We start from the raw sequence: 15,209 nt of genomic DNA, 5'->3' as shown, positions 1-15,209 counted from the left end.
AGGATGTATTTCTATTTGATTCTCATGTTGAGGTAATATTTTTTTTTATGCTGTTGAGGTAACATAATCTTGGGTTTGGGGTGTTTCTTGTCTAATCCATTCTTACCCCGGTTACTTTTATATACATTAAGATGAGATTAAGAAGTTTTTGAAGCAAGAGTAAGAGGAGATATTAAGATTAAGATTTTTAATTAAAAATTTAAAAATAAACAAAGAGAGGGGAATGTTTGTTTTTTGTTTAAAAGGAGGGAGAGGAGAAGAAGGATTATAGACGCCATCGTCAAACCCTGCTTACCATTTTCACTTCTCTCTCTCTCTTTAGGGTTTTGGCTCTCTCTCTCTCTCTCCCTCCTTATTCCTTTCTACCTCTCACATCCTTCTCAATGACTAACAACAACGACAACATCGCCGTGACAGATCTCACTTCCGGTTCGCATCTCCTTCCTCTCACACTTAATTCTTTTTTTTCTTCCTTTCTTCCTTTTTCTCAATCATCTTTTTTTATTTCCCTCTGTGTAGCCCTCAATGAAGAGAATCGCGCCGACCTAGTCAATGCTCTCAAGGTATCTCAATCCCTGAAATACGAAAATTTTCTTTTTTCTTTCTGTTTCTGTCAGTTTGAAGAATGATTGGATTCTTTTGTGTGCGTTGCTGGAACACAAGTTTTATGGTTGGGTTTCGGTGTTTGGGTAATTGGTTAATTTATTTATTTATTTTTAGTATATAATTTATGGGTGTTTGAATTTTGTACGCAGAGCAAGATTCAGAGTCTGGCTGGGGCTCATTCTGATGTTCTGGAGACTCTATCCCCCAATGTCAGGAAGCGTGTTGAATCTCTTAGAGAGATTCAGGTATATCCTCATTCCTCCAATTTCGTAAATTTTTTCAGTTTTGATGCCTACTATTGTGGATTGTTTATGCTTTATCCCTTTGTCGGTTTATTGTATAGTTCATTGAATTCATTATGATGTTGGTGCATTTAAAAGATCACGTTTGCTAGGGATAATTGGTTTCTAGAGTTTCTGATTTCTTTTGGACTCTTGTATAATCAGAAATTTAGCTTTGGCTGAGGTGAAGCATTTTTTGCTATGATGTAATTTTTTTTTCATTATTTCATTTATTTTTCTTGACTTTTTTTTTGTACCGAGTAATTATTTATTTTTAATTGTGAGGGAAAAATAATTGTTTTGAGTTATGATTTTGATTGGAGTTTGATCTCTATGGTTAGACCTTTTTCATTGATTGTTTTGACACGAGCTTCTCTGTTATTAATAATTTTTTTTTAATTTAGCTATCTTGCAAAGATGAGCGAATGTGGTACTGTATAATGTGAGCTTCTGAATTTGTTTATTACAGGGTAAACATGATGAAATAGAGGCAGACTTCTTGAAGGAGAAAGAAGCTCTTGAAGCCAAGTACCAAAAATTGTATCAGCCATTGTACACAAAGGTATCCTGATGATTCTGTAATGTAGAGACTTGCATATGATGTTTAAGTTTTCTTTTAATGTGTTGCATAATTCGGTTGCATGATCTGCTTGTCATGGATACCAAACTTGATGACATTTTGTTTCTGTTATTCAATTTGAGCATACGTTCCTTAAATCAGTTTTGAAATTCTTGATTTTGATTTGTATTGGATTGTTTGATTTTTTTTATTAATAGCTTTGTCACTGAACTTATTATAAATGGATGCAGCGCTATGAAATCGTAAACGGTGTTATTGAAGTGGAAGGGGCAGCAAATGAAACAACAGATGAATCAGAAGAGGATAAAGGTAGTGAGTATAGAAATGGCACCTTATTCTTGTGTTGTTTCAATTTGCTGATATAGCAATTTGCTTGTGACTTGTGTAGAGAAAGGAGTGCCTTCTTTTTGGCTCAATGCAATGAAAAATAATGACGTGTTAGCTGAAGAGGTTAGTCAATGGTGTTCCAACTGTTAACTTCTTCCCCCTGAATGTTCTGACTTATGAGTTTTGCATCAAAGTTCCATTTTTAGATGGTCCAAAAAAAAAAAAACTTTTTTAGTGATCCTTTCACTGCTTCTTTATTAACTAGATTTCAGAGCGTGATGAAGGTGCTCTCAAGTTTCTTAAAGATATCAAGTGGAGCAGGATAGAAAATCCTAAAGGATTCAAGCTTGAGTTCTTCTTTGATACCAATCCTTACTTTTCAAATACCATCTTGACAAAAACATATCATATGATTGATGAGGACGAACCTATATTGGAGAAAGCCATTGGGTATGCTGTTCATTTTACCTGATGCTATTATGTAATCTGTTTCCATTTGTTCACAATCATGTCAAAAGGTTCTGGCTCGATGTTGATTAAGGTTTGATTGCTGCCTTTTTTTTGTTCAATAGGACGGAAATTGAATGGTACCCGGGAAAATGTTTGACTCAGAAGGTTTTGAAGAAAAAGCCTAAGAAGGGTTCAAAGAATGCTAAACCAATTACCAAAACCGAGAGCTGTGAAAGTTTCTTCAATTTTTTCAAACCACCAGAAGTCCCTGAGGATGATGTTGACATTGATGAAGATTTGGTATGACAGTCTGTCCCAATAAACCTAAGGCTAAAAATATGAAGCTTTTGTCTATTGCTATAATAACTTAATTTTTTCAACAGGCTGAGGAACTTCAGAATCAGATGGAACAAGATTATGACATTGGGTATGCCTAATTGCTACCTTTTGCTTGTATGAGCTACCTTATATATGAGCTACCTTATATTTTTCTTGTCCAAGCTGTTGCTTGCTCTTAGCATAATTTTTCTTGTCCAAGTTGTTGCTTGCTCTTAGCATAATTTTTCTTGTCCAAGTTGTTGCTTGCTCTTAGCATAATTTTTCTTGTCCAAGTTGTTGCTTGCTCTTAGCATAACTGTTGTTGCTACTTGCACCTGTATTCTTGAATCTGTTCTTAGTTAATCTTGATTCCTGTGTAGGTCAACAATAAGAGACAAAATTATCCCTCATGCTGTATCATGGTTTACTGGGGAGGCTGTTGAGGGAGACGAGTTTGAAGACCTGGAAGATGATGAGGATGGAGATGACGATGAGGATGATGAAGAGGAGGATGAGGACGAAGATGATGATGACGGCGATGAAGAGGAGGAAGACAGTAAGACTAAAAAGAAGGTATACTGTTAATTGATATGGAGTGTTGAAACCTTGGTTTATTCTTTATTTTATTTGAGGTTTGAACGTGAGTTAATGCATTTGTTTTTCACCTGCACTGTGTTGTCAATTTCCTCTGGAATGTTGCTGCAGTCATCTGCTGTTAAGGTGAGATATTTTGATTTTGTGATCTGAATGAAATTATATGGACACATGATTTTGCCCAAGATATGTCATGTGTTTTCTGTTATAAATTTGTTTTGCTTGATGTTGTATACTTTACATTCTTTATTTTTCATTGCTCTGGTCATTGCATTCCTGATTTCCATTTTGGGTTATAAATTTTCAGAAGAGTGGAAGGGCACAGGCTGGTGATGGTGAGCGACCTCCAGAGTGCAAGCAGCAGTAATTGTTTATTTCTTCGGAGTGTCATGTGGCTGATGGGTGTTTTTGAGGTCCTATGGTGCGCCTGATGGAAAAGTGGGTTTCAGTTTCATGCAATTTTTCATGGTCCTTGATTCATTTTCCTCCTTAGATCCTATAGTCTGAATTTATTGAGAGTCCATTTCTTCTTTTTCCCATCCATTTTGAGAGAATGTGGGGTTATATTATAGTCAGGGATGCTGTGATTTGTTACTGTTGGAATTTCATTCCAGATACTTAAAATATATCATAGGTTGTGCTTTGTTACTATTATTTTTCTTATTAATTTATTTATTCACAATTTTGTTAATTTGAATTAGTATTGCGGTAAGAAGTACTTTTTGTCCATTCCAAGAAATTGCAGGTCTTCAATTTCATATTTCAATGATAAATTTAAGGTTAAATATGTTTTTAGGTTTGCAAGTAGGGCAACATTTTCCCAGTCCTTAAAAAAACATTTTTTTTTCCAATAGAAGCATAGGAGGTCCCTTTTAGAGATCTGGCTGTAATGTTTGAGTAAAAATTAAAGTAATAAGGTGAGGCAAATGTACTGTAGCAAGGTTGCTCCTCGAGTCCTTGTAATTAATGAACAAAAGATATTTAAACATTTGGCATCCTCTCAGCATACCTAACATTAGAAACTTCAAGAAGCATTAACTAGAAGCCTAGCACTATGGTGTAAGGACATACCTCACCAAAAAATTGGTCTAGTTCACAAATATGCAAAGAATTGAACTGAAGTGCAGATACCATATTATTCCTGATATCCTTTATGGCAAGTGCAGTCCAAATCACAGTCCTCCACATCATATAAAGACCACCGTTGCAAAAGGTGCCATGTAAAGTTGATTGAAGGTTCATTAGCTCAATTATTTTGGTTTACAAGTGAAGTGAACAATAGTTGGACTTAGTGCCATAAGAGTCTATAAAGTTCATTAGCTCAATTATATTGGTTTGATAAGGGCAAAAGGATAGACTTACTACCCCTATGGGGGTAACAAATAGATGAAAACTTGGTTTCTTGGCAGCAAAAAAATGTTGCATATGAGATAGAGATTTTATTTAGTTTTTCATACTGGCATTTATATCTTGCATTCACATTATTTCATTAGACACCTCCCATTATATCCTGAAAAGTCCATTTTAAAATACAAATTTACATTTCAAAATATAATGAAAGGTGCATGATACAATAATGGAGGTACAAAATACAATAGCCTTCTATACGATAGGATTGTAGAAAGTCTCATATTAGTAAAGAATGAATTAAATAAACGATCATGCATGTAAAGAATATTCACAGTTAATCTATGTTATTGTATCTTTCCTAACTCCGGTTAAAAGAGTTTTTCATAATGATTTGATCGGCTTAATATTTTGATATGATGCTTGGTGCATGAGATAGAATTTGTATTGTCAGCTAGAACTTGAATTTGGATTGATAATCCCAAGTTACTACTAAAAACCTTGAACATAGAAAAAGGAGTATATTGATATTGAAATAATTTATACCTGATTTCATATGTATTTTGTACAACAAAATCGTAGTCGAACATGTGACTTTCAGGTTATTAACACGACACTCTAACCAATTAAACTAACGGTCCAATTATCTTATAAAATGAATAATGTTATTATATATAACACTAAGTTTTTTTAATGTATATTTAATGTGTATGTAAATTTAAATAATAAATTTTTTGACAATTAGTTTTGATATAACTCATACGAATTATTTAATCTGTATACTTTTTTTATAAATAAAAAATATTTACTATTAAAAAAATAATTTATTAATTTTTTTTTAAAAAAAACTTACGGATCACGTAATCCTTATGAGTTAACTCATACGGATTATGTGATTCATATGAGTCATACGGATTATGTGATCCGTAAAAATAAAAAACACTTAAGAATATTTTTGAAATTTTGTTTTAATGTTGGGTGCACAAGCAATAATCCTGGTGCACCTAGCAAAGCCCATAACAGACCTATAAAAAAATTTCATGGGCCAGACCCAACAAAGATGTAACAACACAGAAACCTTTCCCTCAAAAACAAAAAGAATTGTCCCCTTGGAAATTGGCAATGACAGTGGAAATTGAAAATGGAGGGAAAGCAAACCCTAATTCATTGCACCGATATAAAATTAATAAAAAACAAAGAAGAAAAAAAGACATTCCAGTCTATTATTAGCTAGTTCACTCACTGACACTGCACACTTCATTTCTGAAAAAATAATAATTATTCCTCTTTTGGTGCCTTCTATTCCATGGCGAGTCTGCTTCGCAACGCTAACATTTCCCTCCTCAAACGTTCTCTCTTCCACTCTGACCTTCTAACGGTGATGCATTACATGTTTTATATTTTCCTTTTTTAAAGAACATTTTTTTTTAATTTATTTATAAAAAATGTTTTCTTTTTGGATTGATGCGTGAATGAATGATGATGATGATTTTTTTGTACCCTTTTGCTTGCAGCGCTTTTGCTTTAAACCAGGAGTATTGGGCACGTCTCAAGTTTTGAGCTTTTCAACTCGTAAGGGATTTTTCAAAGTATCATTTTTACTTTTATTTTCGTACATAACTATCTGTTTTGGAAGTTGGAACCACCAATGTTTATTCGTTTTGTTGTGTTGACTGTTGGAATTAGTAGATAGTTGTTGCTGTGGGCGAAACAGGAACATAAAAATGTGCATTTTTTATTTTTATTTTTTATTATTGCATGAGTTTTGTGCATTTTAGCATAGTAAGCACATATACTGGCTTAGGGGTTGCTGCTTTTTTCATGCTGCAAGATTTTTATTATTACTTTTTCTTTGGGTATTTTAAGAGTTTGTGCTGATTTTAAGTTGATAATGTTTTTAATTTTTTATACACTTGAAGGTAAAAGGAGGTCTAAATCAGATGGAAGTGACTCAGGTGAAGAGAACTTGTCTAAGAAAGATTTGGCATTACAACAAGCTATTGATCAGATCACCTCTGCATATGGAAAGGGATCTATCATGTGGCTTGGTCGTTCCGTGGCACCAAAAAATGTACCTGTGGTGTCTACTGGTTCTTTTGCTCTGGATATAGCACTTGGGGTTGGAGGTCTTCCAAAGGTATCCGTGTGTCTTTGTCTTCTGTTGTACCTGAACCATTTTGAACTCTTTTTTTTTTTTTTTATAAATATATTGAATAAGTGCTCTTGCTGATGACAAAAAGCCTTTTCATTTTCCTTTGATTTGGGGTGAGGCCGTTGGGTTAAATTTGTTAATTTTCCCTCCATATTTCTTTTGTGTATTTGCCTATTACAATTACACAACTTTATCTGTTCCTTTGAAAATATCAGTGTATGTTTCAGTTTATAAGGCCAATATCTCTTGTTAATGTTCTTAACAGGTTGTTTGGGTTTCAATAGTTTACTTTGCAAAGTATGTTTCTGGTTATGAGATGTGGTTTCAATAGTTTAGTGTGTGTATATTGAGAAAAAAGCAATGAGATAAACAATCATATGTTCAGTCACGATAGGACCTGCAGATCACAGATTGATAGGGAGGAATTGGATCAGTTGATGGATTTGAGCCCAAGGGAGAATTAGTTTGTGACATGGCAGTGGGTACCACGTTAGGGGGAATTCTGTTAGAATATTGGATATAGGAAGATGGTGAGAGAAGGAGGGAGTCATTGGGGGTATAGTATTGGGCAGTTATGAGAGTTTCTCTCTGGAGGAGCTATAGGCTCTGGTTTACTGTTTTTCCTTGTCCATAAGAGCTGTATCAGCTCCGTTTCCTAATTCAAGTAGTACAATCAGACTGGAATTTTTCTGGGGTTTCTATTATATCATTATGCTACTGCTATATTCTGATCATTATATGTAACTTAACTGTGATGTCTGTAGGGGCGTGTTGTGGAAATATTTGGTCCAGAGGCTTCTGGGAAAACAACTCTTGCTTTGCATGTGATTGCAGAAGCACAAAAGCAAGGAGGTTATCTTAATATGCATTTTTTTTAATTTTTTTTGAAGATAATTGAAATGTCTATTGCTTTTGGTTGTATTAGATTTACACTTTACAATTTACATCTACAATTTCAACTTGTCTTTTGTAAATATGACCACAACAGTAATGTAGTGATCATTTGTAGGCTGTCAGAATTATTTTAATAATTTTCCCATTCTCTTTTGTGTGGCTGAAGTAATACTTTGGATGGATGTTTTTTGTTTTTAATTTTATAATTTTTTAAAAATGTCTAAATCATTTTCTAAAACACTCTTTGGATGAATGCTTTTTGTTTGGAAGTGGAAATTTTGTGTTTTAATCCATGCAAGGGTGTTCTTATTTTATCAATCCCTGCTTCAATGAACCAATTTTGATGAACTTTTCTACAAACAGTGATAGGAGATAAAATAAAATGAATTAAGCAGCTATAATGAATCAAATTTTTTGCACAAGTTAAAATAAATTTATTTACCTTCATTTTTTCAGAAGTTCCGTCATTAAATTCTTTGTAAGACTTGAATATAGCCGGAGAGGATTGAATGGAAATCCTTTAAGTGTGTTCTCCACACTTGGGCTCTATTATATTAGAAAACTTAGCTTACTCAGTAAGCTGAAGAGAGGTAAGTACAAAAGATACAAAGCTCTAAACAGAGCAGGTAAACAACAACAACAACAACAACAACAACAACGCCTTATCCCACTAGGTGGGGTCGGCTACATGGATCAACTTCCGCCATAATGTTCTATCAAATATCATACTTCTATCCAAACCATTAATTTCGAGATCCTTTTTGATAACCTCTCTTATAGTCTTTTTGGATCTTCCTCTGCCTCGAATTGTTTGTCTTCTCTCCATCTGGTCTACTCTCCTCACTACAGAGTCTACCGGTTTTCTCTCTACATGCCCAAACTACCTAAGTCTATTTTCCACCATCTTCTCTACAATAGGCGCTATTCCAACCCTCTCTCTAATAGCTTCGTTTCTAATTTTATCCTGTCGAGTCTTACCACACATCCACCGCAACATCTTCATCTCCGCTACACCTACTTTATTCTCATGTTGGCTCTTGACCGCCCAACATTCTGTTCCGTACAAAATCGTCGGTCTTACCGCAGTCCGATAAAACTTTCCCTTTAGCTTGATCGGTACCTTTGCATCACATAACACCCCCGATGCTTTTCTCCATTTCATCCATCCTGCTTGAATGCGATGATTCACATCCCCTTCAATTTCCCCATCATCCTGTATTACAGACCCAAGATATTTAAACCGTGTGACTTGAGGGATAATATGGTCTCCTATTTTCACCTCTGAGTTAGAAACCCTCCTTCTTTTGTTGAACTTACATTCCATATACTTCGATTTGCTTCTGCTTAGGCGAAAGCCATGTATTTCTAGAGCTCGTCTCCAAGTTTCCAACCTCTCATTCAACTCCTCCCTCGACTCTCCAAGGAGGACTATGTCATCTGCAAAAAGCATGCATCTCGGCGCTATCTCTTGGATTTGTTCCGTGAGGACATCCAGAATTAAGGTAAAAAGGTAGGGGCTAAGGGTTGACCCTTGATGTAAACCAATTGTGATGGAAAAATCGTTTGACTCTCCACCCTGTGTCTTAACACTAGTCGATACCCTATCATACATATCTTGGATAGCTCGAATATATGCAACCCTAACCCCTTTCTTCTCTAGAGCTTTCCACAAAATCTCTCTAGGCACTCTATCATACGCTTTCTCCAAGTCAATAAAAATCAAGTGCAAGTCTTGTTGGGCCATGCGATATTGCTCCATCACCCGCCGTAATAAATAAATCGCTTCCATGGTCGACCTTCCCGGCATGAAACCAAATTGATTCTCAGTAACTTGAGTCTCCTTTCTTAATCTCCGTTCGATCACTCTTTCCCATAATTTCATGGTATGACTCATGAGCTTGATTCCCCTATAATTTGCACAATTTTGTATATCCCCCTTGTTCTTATAAATTGGCACTAACGTGCTTCTCCCCCATTCCTCCGGCATGCGTTTTGACCTCATAATTTCGTTAAAGAGTTCGGTGAGCCACTCAAGACCTCTATCTCCAAGAGTTTTCCACACTTCAATAGGTATGTTGTCTGGCCCCACCGCCTTACCATTACTCATTCTTTTCAACGCTTCCTTTACTTCCTGTTTCTGAATCCGACGATAGTACTTATAGTTCCGGTCCTCTTCTCTTGTGTCTAGACTGCTAGAGTCATATCCATATCCATCATTAAATAAGTTGTGGAAATATGCCTTCCACCTTTCCTTGATTTCTTTTTCATGCACTAAGACTTTGCCTTCTTCATCCTTAACACACTTTACTTGATCCAAATCTCTAGTCTTCCTCTCTCTACCCTTAGCAAGCCTATATATAGATCTTTCTCCGTCCCTGGTTCCTAGAGCTTGGTATAGTCCGTCAAAAGCTTGGGCTCTTGCCTCACTCATGACAACAGATAAAAATAAATAGTAAGATACTACTATAGGTACATCATGACCTATTTTCCAACAGTAAGCAACTATAAACTTAAGAGAGCTTGGCATTCTATTCTCTGAAAAGTCTTAATAGGATTTTACAATTAAAAAACTCTCATAAGTTAGAGGCTTATCCTATACCAATAATTTGTAGGCACTTCCAGATTTTCAGTTGGATAAACAGCGTTGTGTCCTATCCTCCCCACTTGTCATACTTTTTAATAAAGAAAGAAGAGTTTGTTTGTATAATTTAAATCTTACAGAAAAGTTATCTTTGGGGGCTATGTTAAATTTGGGCTTATGTTCCCATAAGTTTAATGATAACAAGAAGGTTGTATATTTTTGGTACTGTTTAACTTGTAAATAGTATATCTGTTAATTAATTTGTTTGTATCATGCAGGCTACTGTGCCTTTGTTGATGCTGAACATGCACTTGATAAGACACTTGCAGAGTCAATTGGCGTAGATACTAAGAACTTGCTTCTCTCACAACCGGATTGTGGCGAACAAGCACTTAGCCTTGTTGATACCTTAATCCGGAGTGGTTCAGTTGATGCAATTGTTGTTGATAGTGTAAGTATGGAACTGCGCATGTTTTGTTTTTATTAATACTTATGTGTGTGATTGTTGATTGTCTCTCCATGTGCACCTGGTGTGAAAGCATTAATACACCCTATTAAATGCTTTAAATTACTTAAAAAAGTAAATATTGAATGACTTTTGTCATGTGTCAGTATGTATGCATAATTGTATATAATGAAATAATTTTAATGTAAGTTATGCACTTGGAGATCTTTGTTTTGCCTGTATTGTGCAGCAAATAATGTGTTTGGCTGCAGTTTCTTGGGAGCCTGAAACATGTGATGTGGATACTGTTCTGGAAATGACACATGTTTTAGCATAGACACAGTCTAATTTAGAACTTGTTAAAATATTTTACCATATATATCTGACTATGTGAGTATTATACTCACATTATATATATATATATATATATATATATATATATATATATATATATATATATATATATATATATATAATTTTTTAGCTTTGATATGGTCTGGAATTGAAGATGATTTCATTGATATCTTGTTTCACTGGGTTGATGTTCTGAACTTACATAAGTTGCGATAGTGTCTTCAACTTTTTGCTATGTTTCCATTTATAGGTAGCTGCTCTTGTTCCTAAAGGCGAGCTTGATGGTGAGATGGGTGATGCTCACATGGCAATGCAGGCTAGGTTGATGAGCCAGGCTCTTCGGAAATTGTGCCACTCCTTGTCACTTTCACAGTGTATATTGATTTTTATAAACCAGGTATCAGCTACAGTTTCATTTCTCTATCATCATGTTTTCCTATGACAATTTGTGAATATTTATTTATTTAAATTGAGCAATTTAGCATGCATAACAAATTTATGTTTGGGTTGGGCTAGTCTGATGTGTACTAATTCCATCTCGGTCCGTGACTATATTTTCTGAACCGGAGTAGTTCACTTTCCATTTAGTGATTAAGGTTGGGCTTGGTTAGTGTCTGACAGCCAATGTGCTTTTAGGTTCTATAGTACGAGTTTGCTGTTATAATTTGAATGTTTTATAAACCAGATTGTTATGGTGTTTCTAGTTTTGTTTTGCTGGTGTTTTTTTCCTATTTAATGTCATTTTGCCAAGCTACATTTTCACTCTGTTTACTAATAAATTGAGTCATGTTATACTGATCTATTTGGACTGATGTATTGGTGTGCCCGTTTCCAATTGCTAGTTAACCAAATTTGTAAATTTTTAGAGAGTTGAGCTTGCTCTGTGAGGTCTACATGATTGTGCTTGATTGAGATAGTTGTTTGATCCTAGGGAATGTTCTTGACAGAAGTTATTATATTTTACTATGGTTTGTATCTTGTGTAAGAATGTGCATCTTTTCTTTTCGATACTAGTATTTTTTTTTTAAATTAGTTGAGACATGAGAAATGTTTCTCCTTTAATTATGGGAATTCTTTTGTATGCTTCTCCAGGTGAGGTCAAAGATATCTACTTTTGGGGGATATGGTGGGCCCACTGAAGTTACTTGTGGTGGTAATGCACTGAAGTTTTATGCTTCTGTGCGTCTAAATATCAAAAGAATTGGGTTTGTCAAGAAGGGTGAAGAGGTACAAATCATCTTTAAATTCTTCTCTTTGCATCCTGCATTACTATTGCCATGCCTGCTCAAATAAGCTTGAGTATATATGTGAACTCTTCTCTTCTCTTCTCTTCCCAATGTATCATACCTTTATAATTATACAAGTACTCTAACAACAGTTAGACCGAAGGATCTTTATTATTTGATTGTTGGATGCAAGATTGTTCTAATGCTGACCCTCAAACTAGTGCTCTTCACTAGCTATCTAGGATAGACTGTTTTTTCTTACACTTAAAGGGCCTGTTTGGACATCGGATAAACTTCTCCAGAAATACTTTTAGGAGAAGAAAATAAGAAAAAAAATGAAATGAGTTTCTTCATAAGCTAAAATTAGCTTATGCATAAGCTAATTTGTAGAAGCTTTCTCATATAGCTTTTCAAAAAGATGATTTTTAACTTACGCATTAGCTAATTAAAGCTTGTGGAGAAATTCATTTCATTTTTTCTTATTTTCTTCTCTCAAAAATGATTTTGGATAAGCTTATGCAAACAGGCACTTAATCTTTTGTATGTGGTCTCTGCTTGTGCAATATTTTACAGCTGTGGGTCTTAATATTGCTTTGAACATATTAAGGTCTAATTTATGGTACGAGTACTTATCCTTTATGGCATTTTATTATGCAGACTTTAGGAAGTCAGGTTCTTGTCAAGGTTGTGAAGAACAAGCATGCCCCTCCATTTAAAACTGCACAGTTTGAGATTGAGTTTGGCAAGGGTATAAGTAGAGAAGCAGAGATCATAGAGTTGAGCGTAAAATACAAAATCATAAAGAAGAGTGGTTCGTTTTTTGAATATAATGGCAGGAATTTCCATGGCAAGGATGCTCTAAAGAGATTCCTGGCTGAGAGCGATGGAGTACAAGAATTAGCAACAAAGCTCAGGGAGAAGATTCTTGATGCTGAGCCAGAACTGGAGCCAGAGGAGCAGGAGATGATTGGAGATGTTATGGAACTAATGGAAGAAATGGTATCGCTTGATTCCACCGATGAAGCTGCCGCTCCTGCTCCTGCCCCTGTTGCTGCGGAAGCATAAATTTGCAAATAACCTCAAAATATGGGGTGCTTCTAATCTCCCTGCTTCAAAAAATGTACCCTACTCAAAGGGCCCTCACAGATGAAGGTGTCTCGAAAAGGTAAAAGCACGGATGCCTCATGCTTCCTAGTTTTGAACACTTTTCCTCCTTGCAAGCACAAGGCACATTGCCTTTGTAAATTGAAATTTTTGGTCATTTTATGCGAGCCACGAGTCACATGGGGCGTCCAAGTTTTGTGACTGGGAGGAAAAGACTATCTAATGATAGGAATCAAGGGCCCTAGAAGGATATTAAGCTTCACTTTATATAATGGTCTGTGTGTATATGTATTCCTTGCTGTAAGATTTTGCATGCATTTACCCTTCCAGCTGGTCAAAATTATTAGATGAAGATCTCAGATCATCTTGTATCATTAAATTAGACTTATGCTGTGTTTGGATACAAGTCAACTGATCTGAAATTCACGTCAAATTACAAAATGATGCAGAAGCTAATACTAGCTACTTATTGTTTTTGCCTTTTTTGGCCCGAATCTGCTGCTGTAGAATGAGAAATCAATCACGTTTAAAACACATGTTTGATATTTGAGCTGTTTGATCTTTTATCCAATGTTTCTGATTTGTTGGTTGCATGAATGTGTGATGAAGTTGATTGAAGGGAATGGATGAGTTTGCCTGCAGTCAGATAGAAAAGAGAAGCTACGTATGAGAACTATCAAATAATGAGTAGAACTTGACAAGTTTTTGCTGACTGTTTCTCAAACAGTTTACGCAAACATTCTTTTCAATAAGTAATGTTTGAAAAATATTTTCATTAAAAATGTAATATTTATTACTCATGCAATTTTACCGTGTTTTACTATTTTTATCTTAATTACTAGCTTTAACAAAACTGATTTGATTATGGCACCCGGCAATTAGTTCATCATATATCTACTGTGCTGAAAAATCAATTTGTTAATGTAACAAATCACTTTCACTTTTGAAAGTCGAAGTGATTGCATAATCAACTGCGCATTTTGAAAAGCCTAGAGTGCGTCATGTGTGTTTGTGTGCATCAGTTAAGCATAAAAAGAATTTAGTCCAATCTAGCAAATTTAATTAACGTGAGATAATGAGGTAAACATTTCTGTATGAAACTTGGATAATTAAAAATTAAATTTAATGTTTATATACTAACGATGCAAAACAGCTTTATATAGTTATATAGTCAGAATTTATCGTGTATTGATAAATTGGTTGACTTTTATATTTCAAAAGTCATATAAATGAAATCATGACTTTTATTATATAAGGTTTATGTATAATTATTAAACTCTTAAATAAGGATTTTCATAAAACGATCAATCCAATATAAATAAAAAAAAATCAAAAATCAAATAAATAAAAAACTGAACGGATAAAAATATTGGAAAACTGAAACTTTTAATTGTATCGGATCGAATTTTGGATTTGATTTTAGAAATCGATTGAAACTAAACTTTTATATATATATATCCATAAATTTATAATATTATTTATTTCTATTTTTATTTCTTATATATTTGTAAAATTATCATAAAACTTATATCTATTTATGAAAAATATATTTAATTAAAGATATTTTTACTAAGTATTTGGGTTAACAAATATTCTACTATTAGATATATAATGACATATAAATAAAATATTTGATATTTGAAATTATTTGTTATTATATTTATTATATATCTTATCTTTTAGTTGGTATTTCTTAAAAAAAATTTAAAAGTAAGATTAAAACAAAAAACGGATACAATCCAAACTGTTTTAAATTGGATTTGATCAAATTAATAAAAAATTTGGACTAAACTGATTGGATGCTAAATTAACAAAATCGAAATGATAAGATCAAATGATTTTTCTCTTCAAAACTAATTCATTCTAATCCATGAACACCCATACTCTTAAACATTCTTCATTATGTAATTATTAGTAGTTTCAGTTACATCAAATGTACAAAATTATTTT

General features: G+C 34.1%; 2 protein-coding genes across 3 annotated transcripts; both read left to right on the top strand.

The window, feature by feature from the left end:
- The first annotated feature begins 237 nt into the window (after positions 1 to 237).
- LOC100783783 (nucleosome assembly protein 1;3) lies at positions 238 to 3,807 on the top strand. 2 transcript variants are annotated; one of them, XM_003533713.5, is made up of 12 exons: positions 250 to 429; positions 520 to 563; positions 756 to 851; positions 1,357 to 1,449; positions 1,698 to 1,776; positions 1,856 to 1,917; positions 2,060 to 2,244; positions 2,367 to 2,544; positions 2,628 to 2,671; positions 2,943 to 3,135; positions 3,268 to 3,282; positions 3,464 to 3,807. In XM_003533713.5, exons 1-12 carry the CDS (start codon positions 384 to 386, stop codon positions 3,521 to 3,523), a joined length of 1,095 nt encoding a protein of 364 aa, XP_003533761.1. In that variant the 5' UTR covers positions 250 to 383; the 3' UTR covers positions 3,524 to 3,807. The 2 variants fall into 2 exon arrangements, with proteins under 2 accessions (XP_003533760.1, XP_003533761.1); XM_003533712.5 differs by lacking the exon at positions 3,268 to 3,282 and having other exon boundaries at positions 238 to 429.
- Positions 3,808 to 5,414: 1,607 nt separating this feature from the next.
- Positions 5,415 to 14,064, top strand: LOC100798983 (DNA repair protein recA homolog 3, mitochondrial). The gene is made up of 8 exons (XM_003534877.5): positions 5,415 to 5,881; positions 6,018 to 6,075; positions 6,423 to 6,640; positions 7,420 to 7,507; positions 10,409 to 10,581; positions 11,180 to 11,326; positions 12,022 to 12,156; positions 12,813 to 14,064. Exons 1-8 carry the CDS (start codon positions 5,810 to 5,812, stop codon positions 13,218 to 13,220), a joined length of 1,299 nt encoding a protein of 432 aa, XP_003534925.1. The 5' UTR covers positions 5,415 to 5,809; the 3' UTR covers positions 13,221 to 14,064.
- Positions 14,065 to 15,209: the final 1,145 nt, after the last annotated feature.

The sequence above is a fragment of the Glycine max genome, chromosome 9, assembly GCF_000004515.6.
Source record: "Glycine max cultivar Williams 82 chromosome 9, Glycine_max_v4.0, whole genome shotgun sequence".
NCBI classification, from domain to species: Eukaryota; Viridiplantae; Streptophyta; class Magnoliopsida; order Fabales; family Fabaceae; genus Glycine; species Glycine max.
This window is presented reverse-complemented; position numbering and strand designations above follow the sequence as displayed.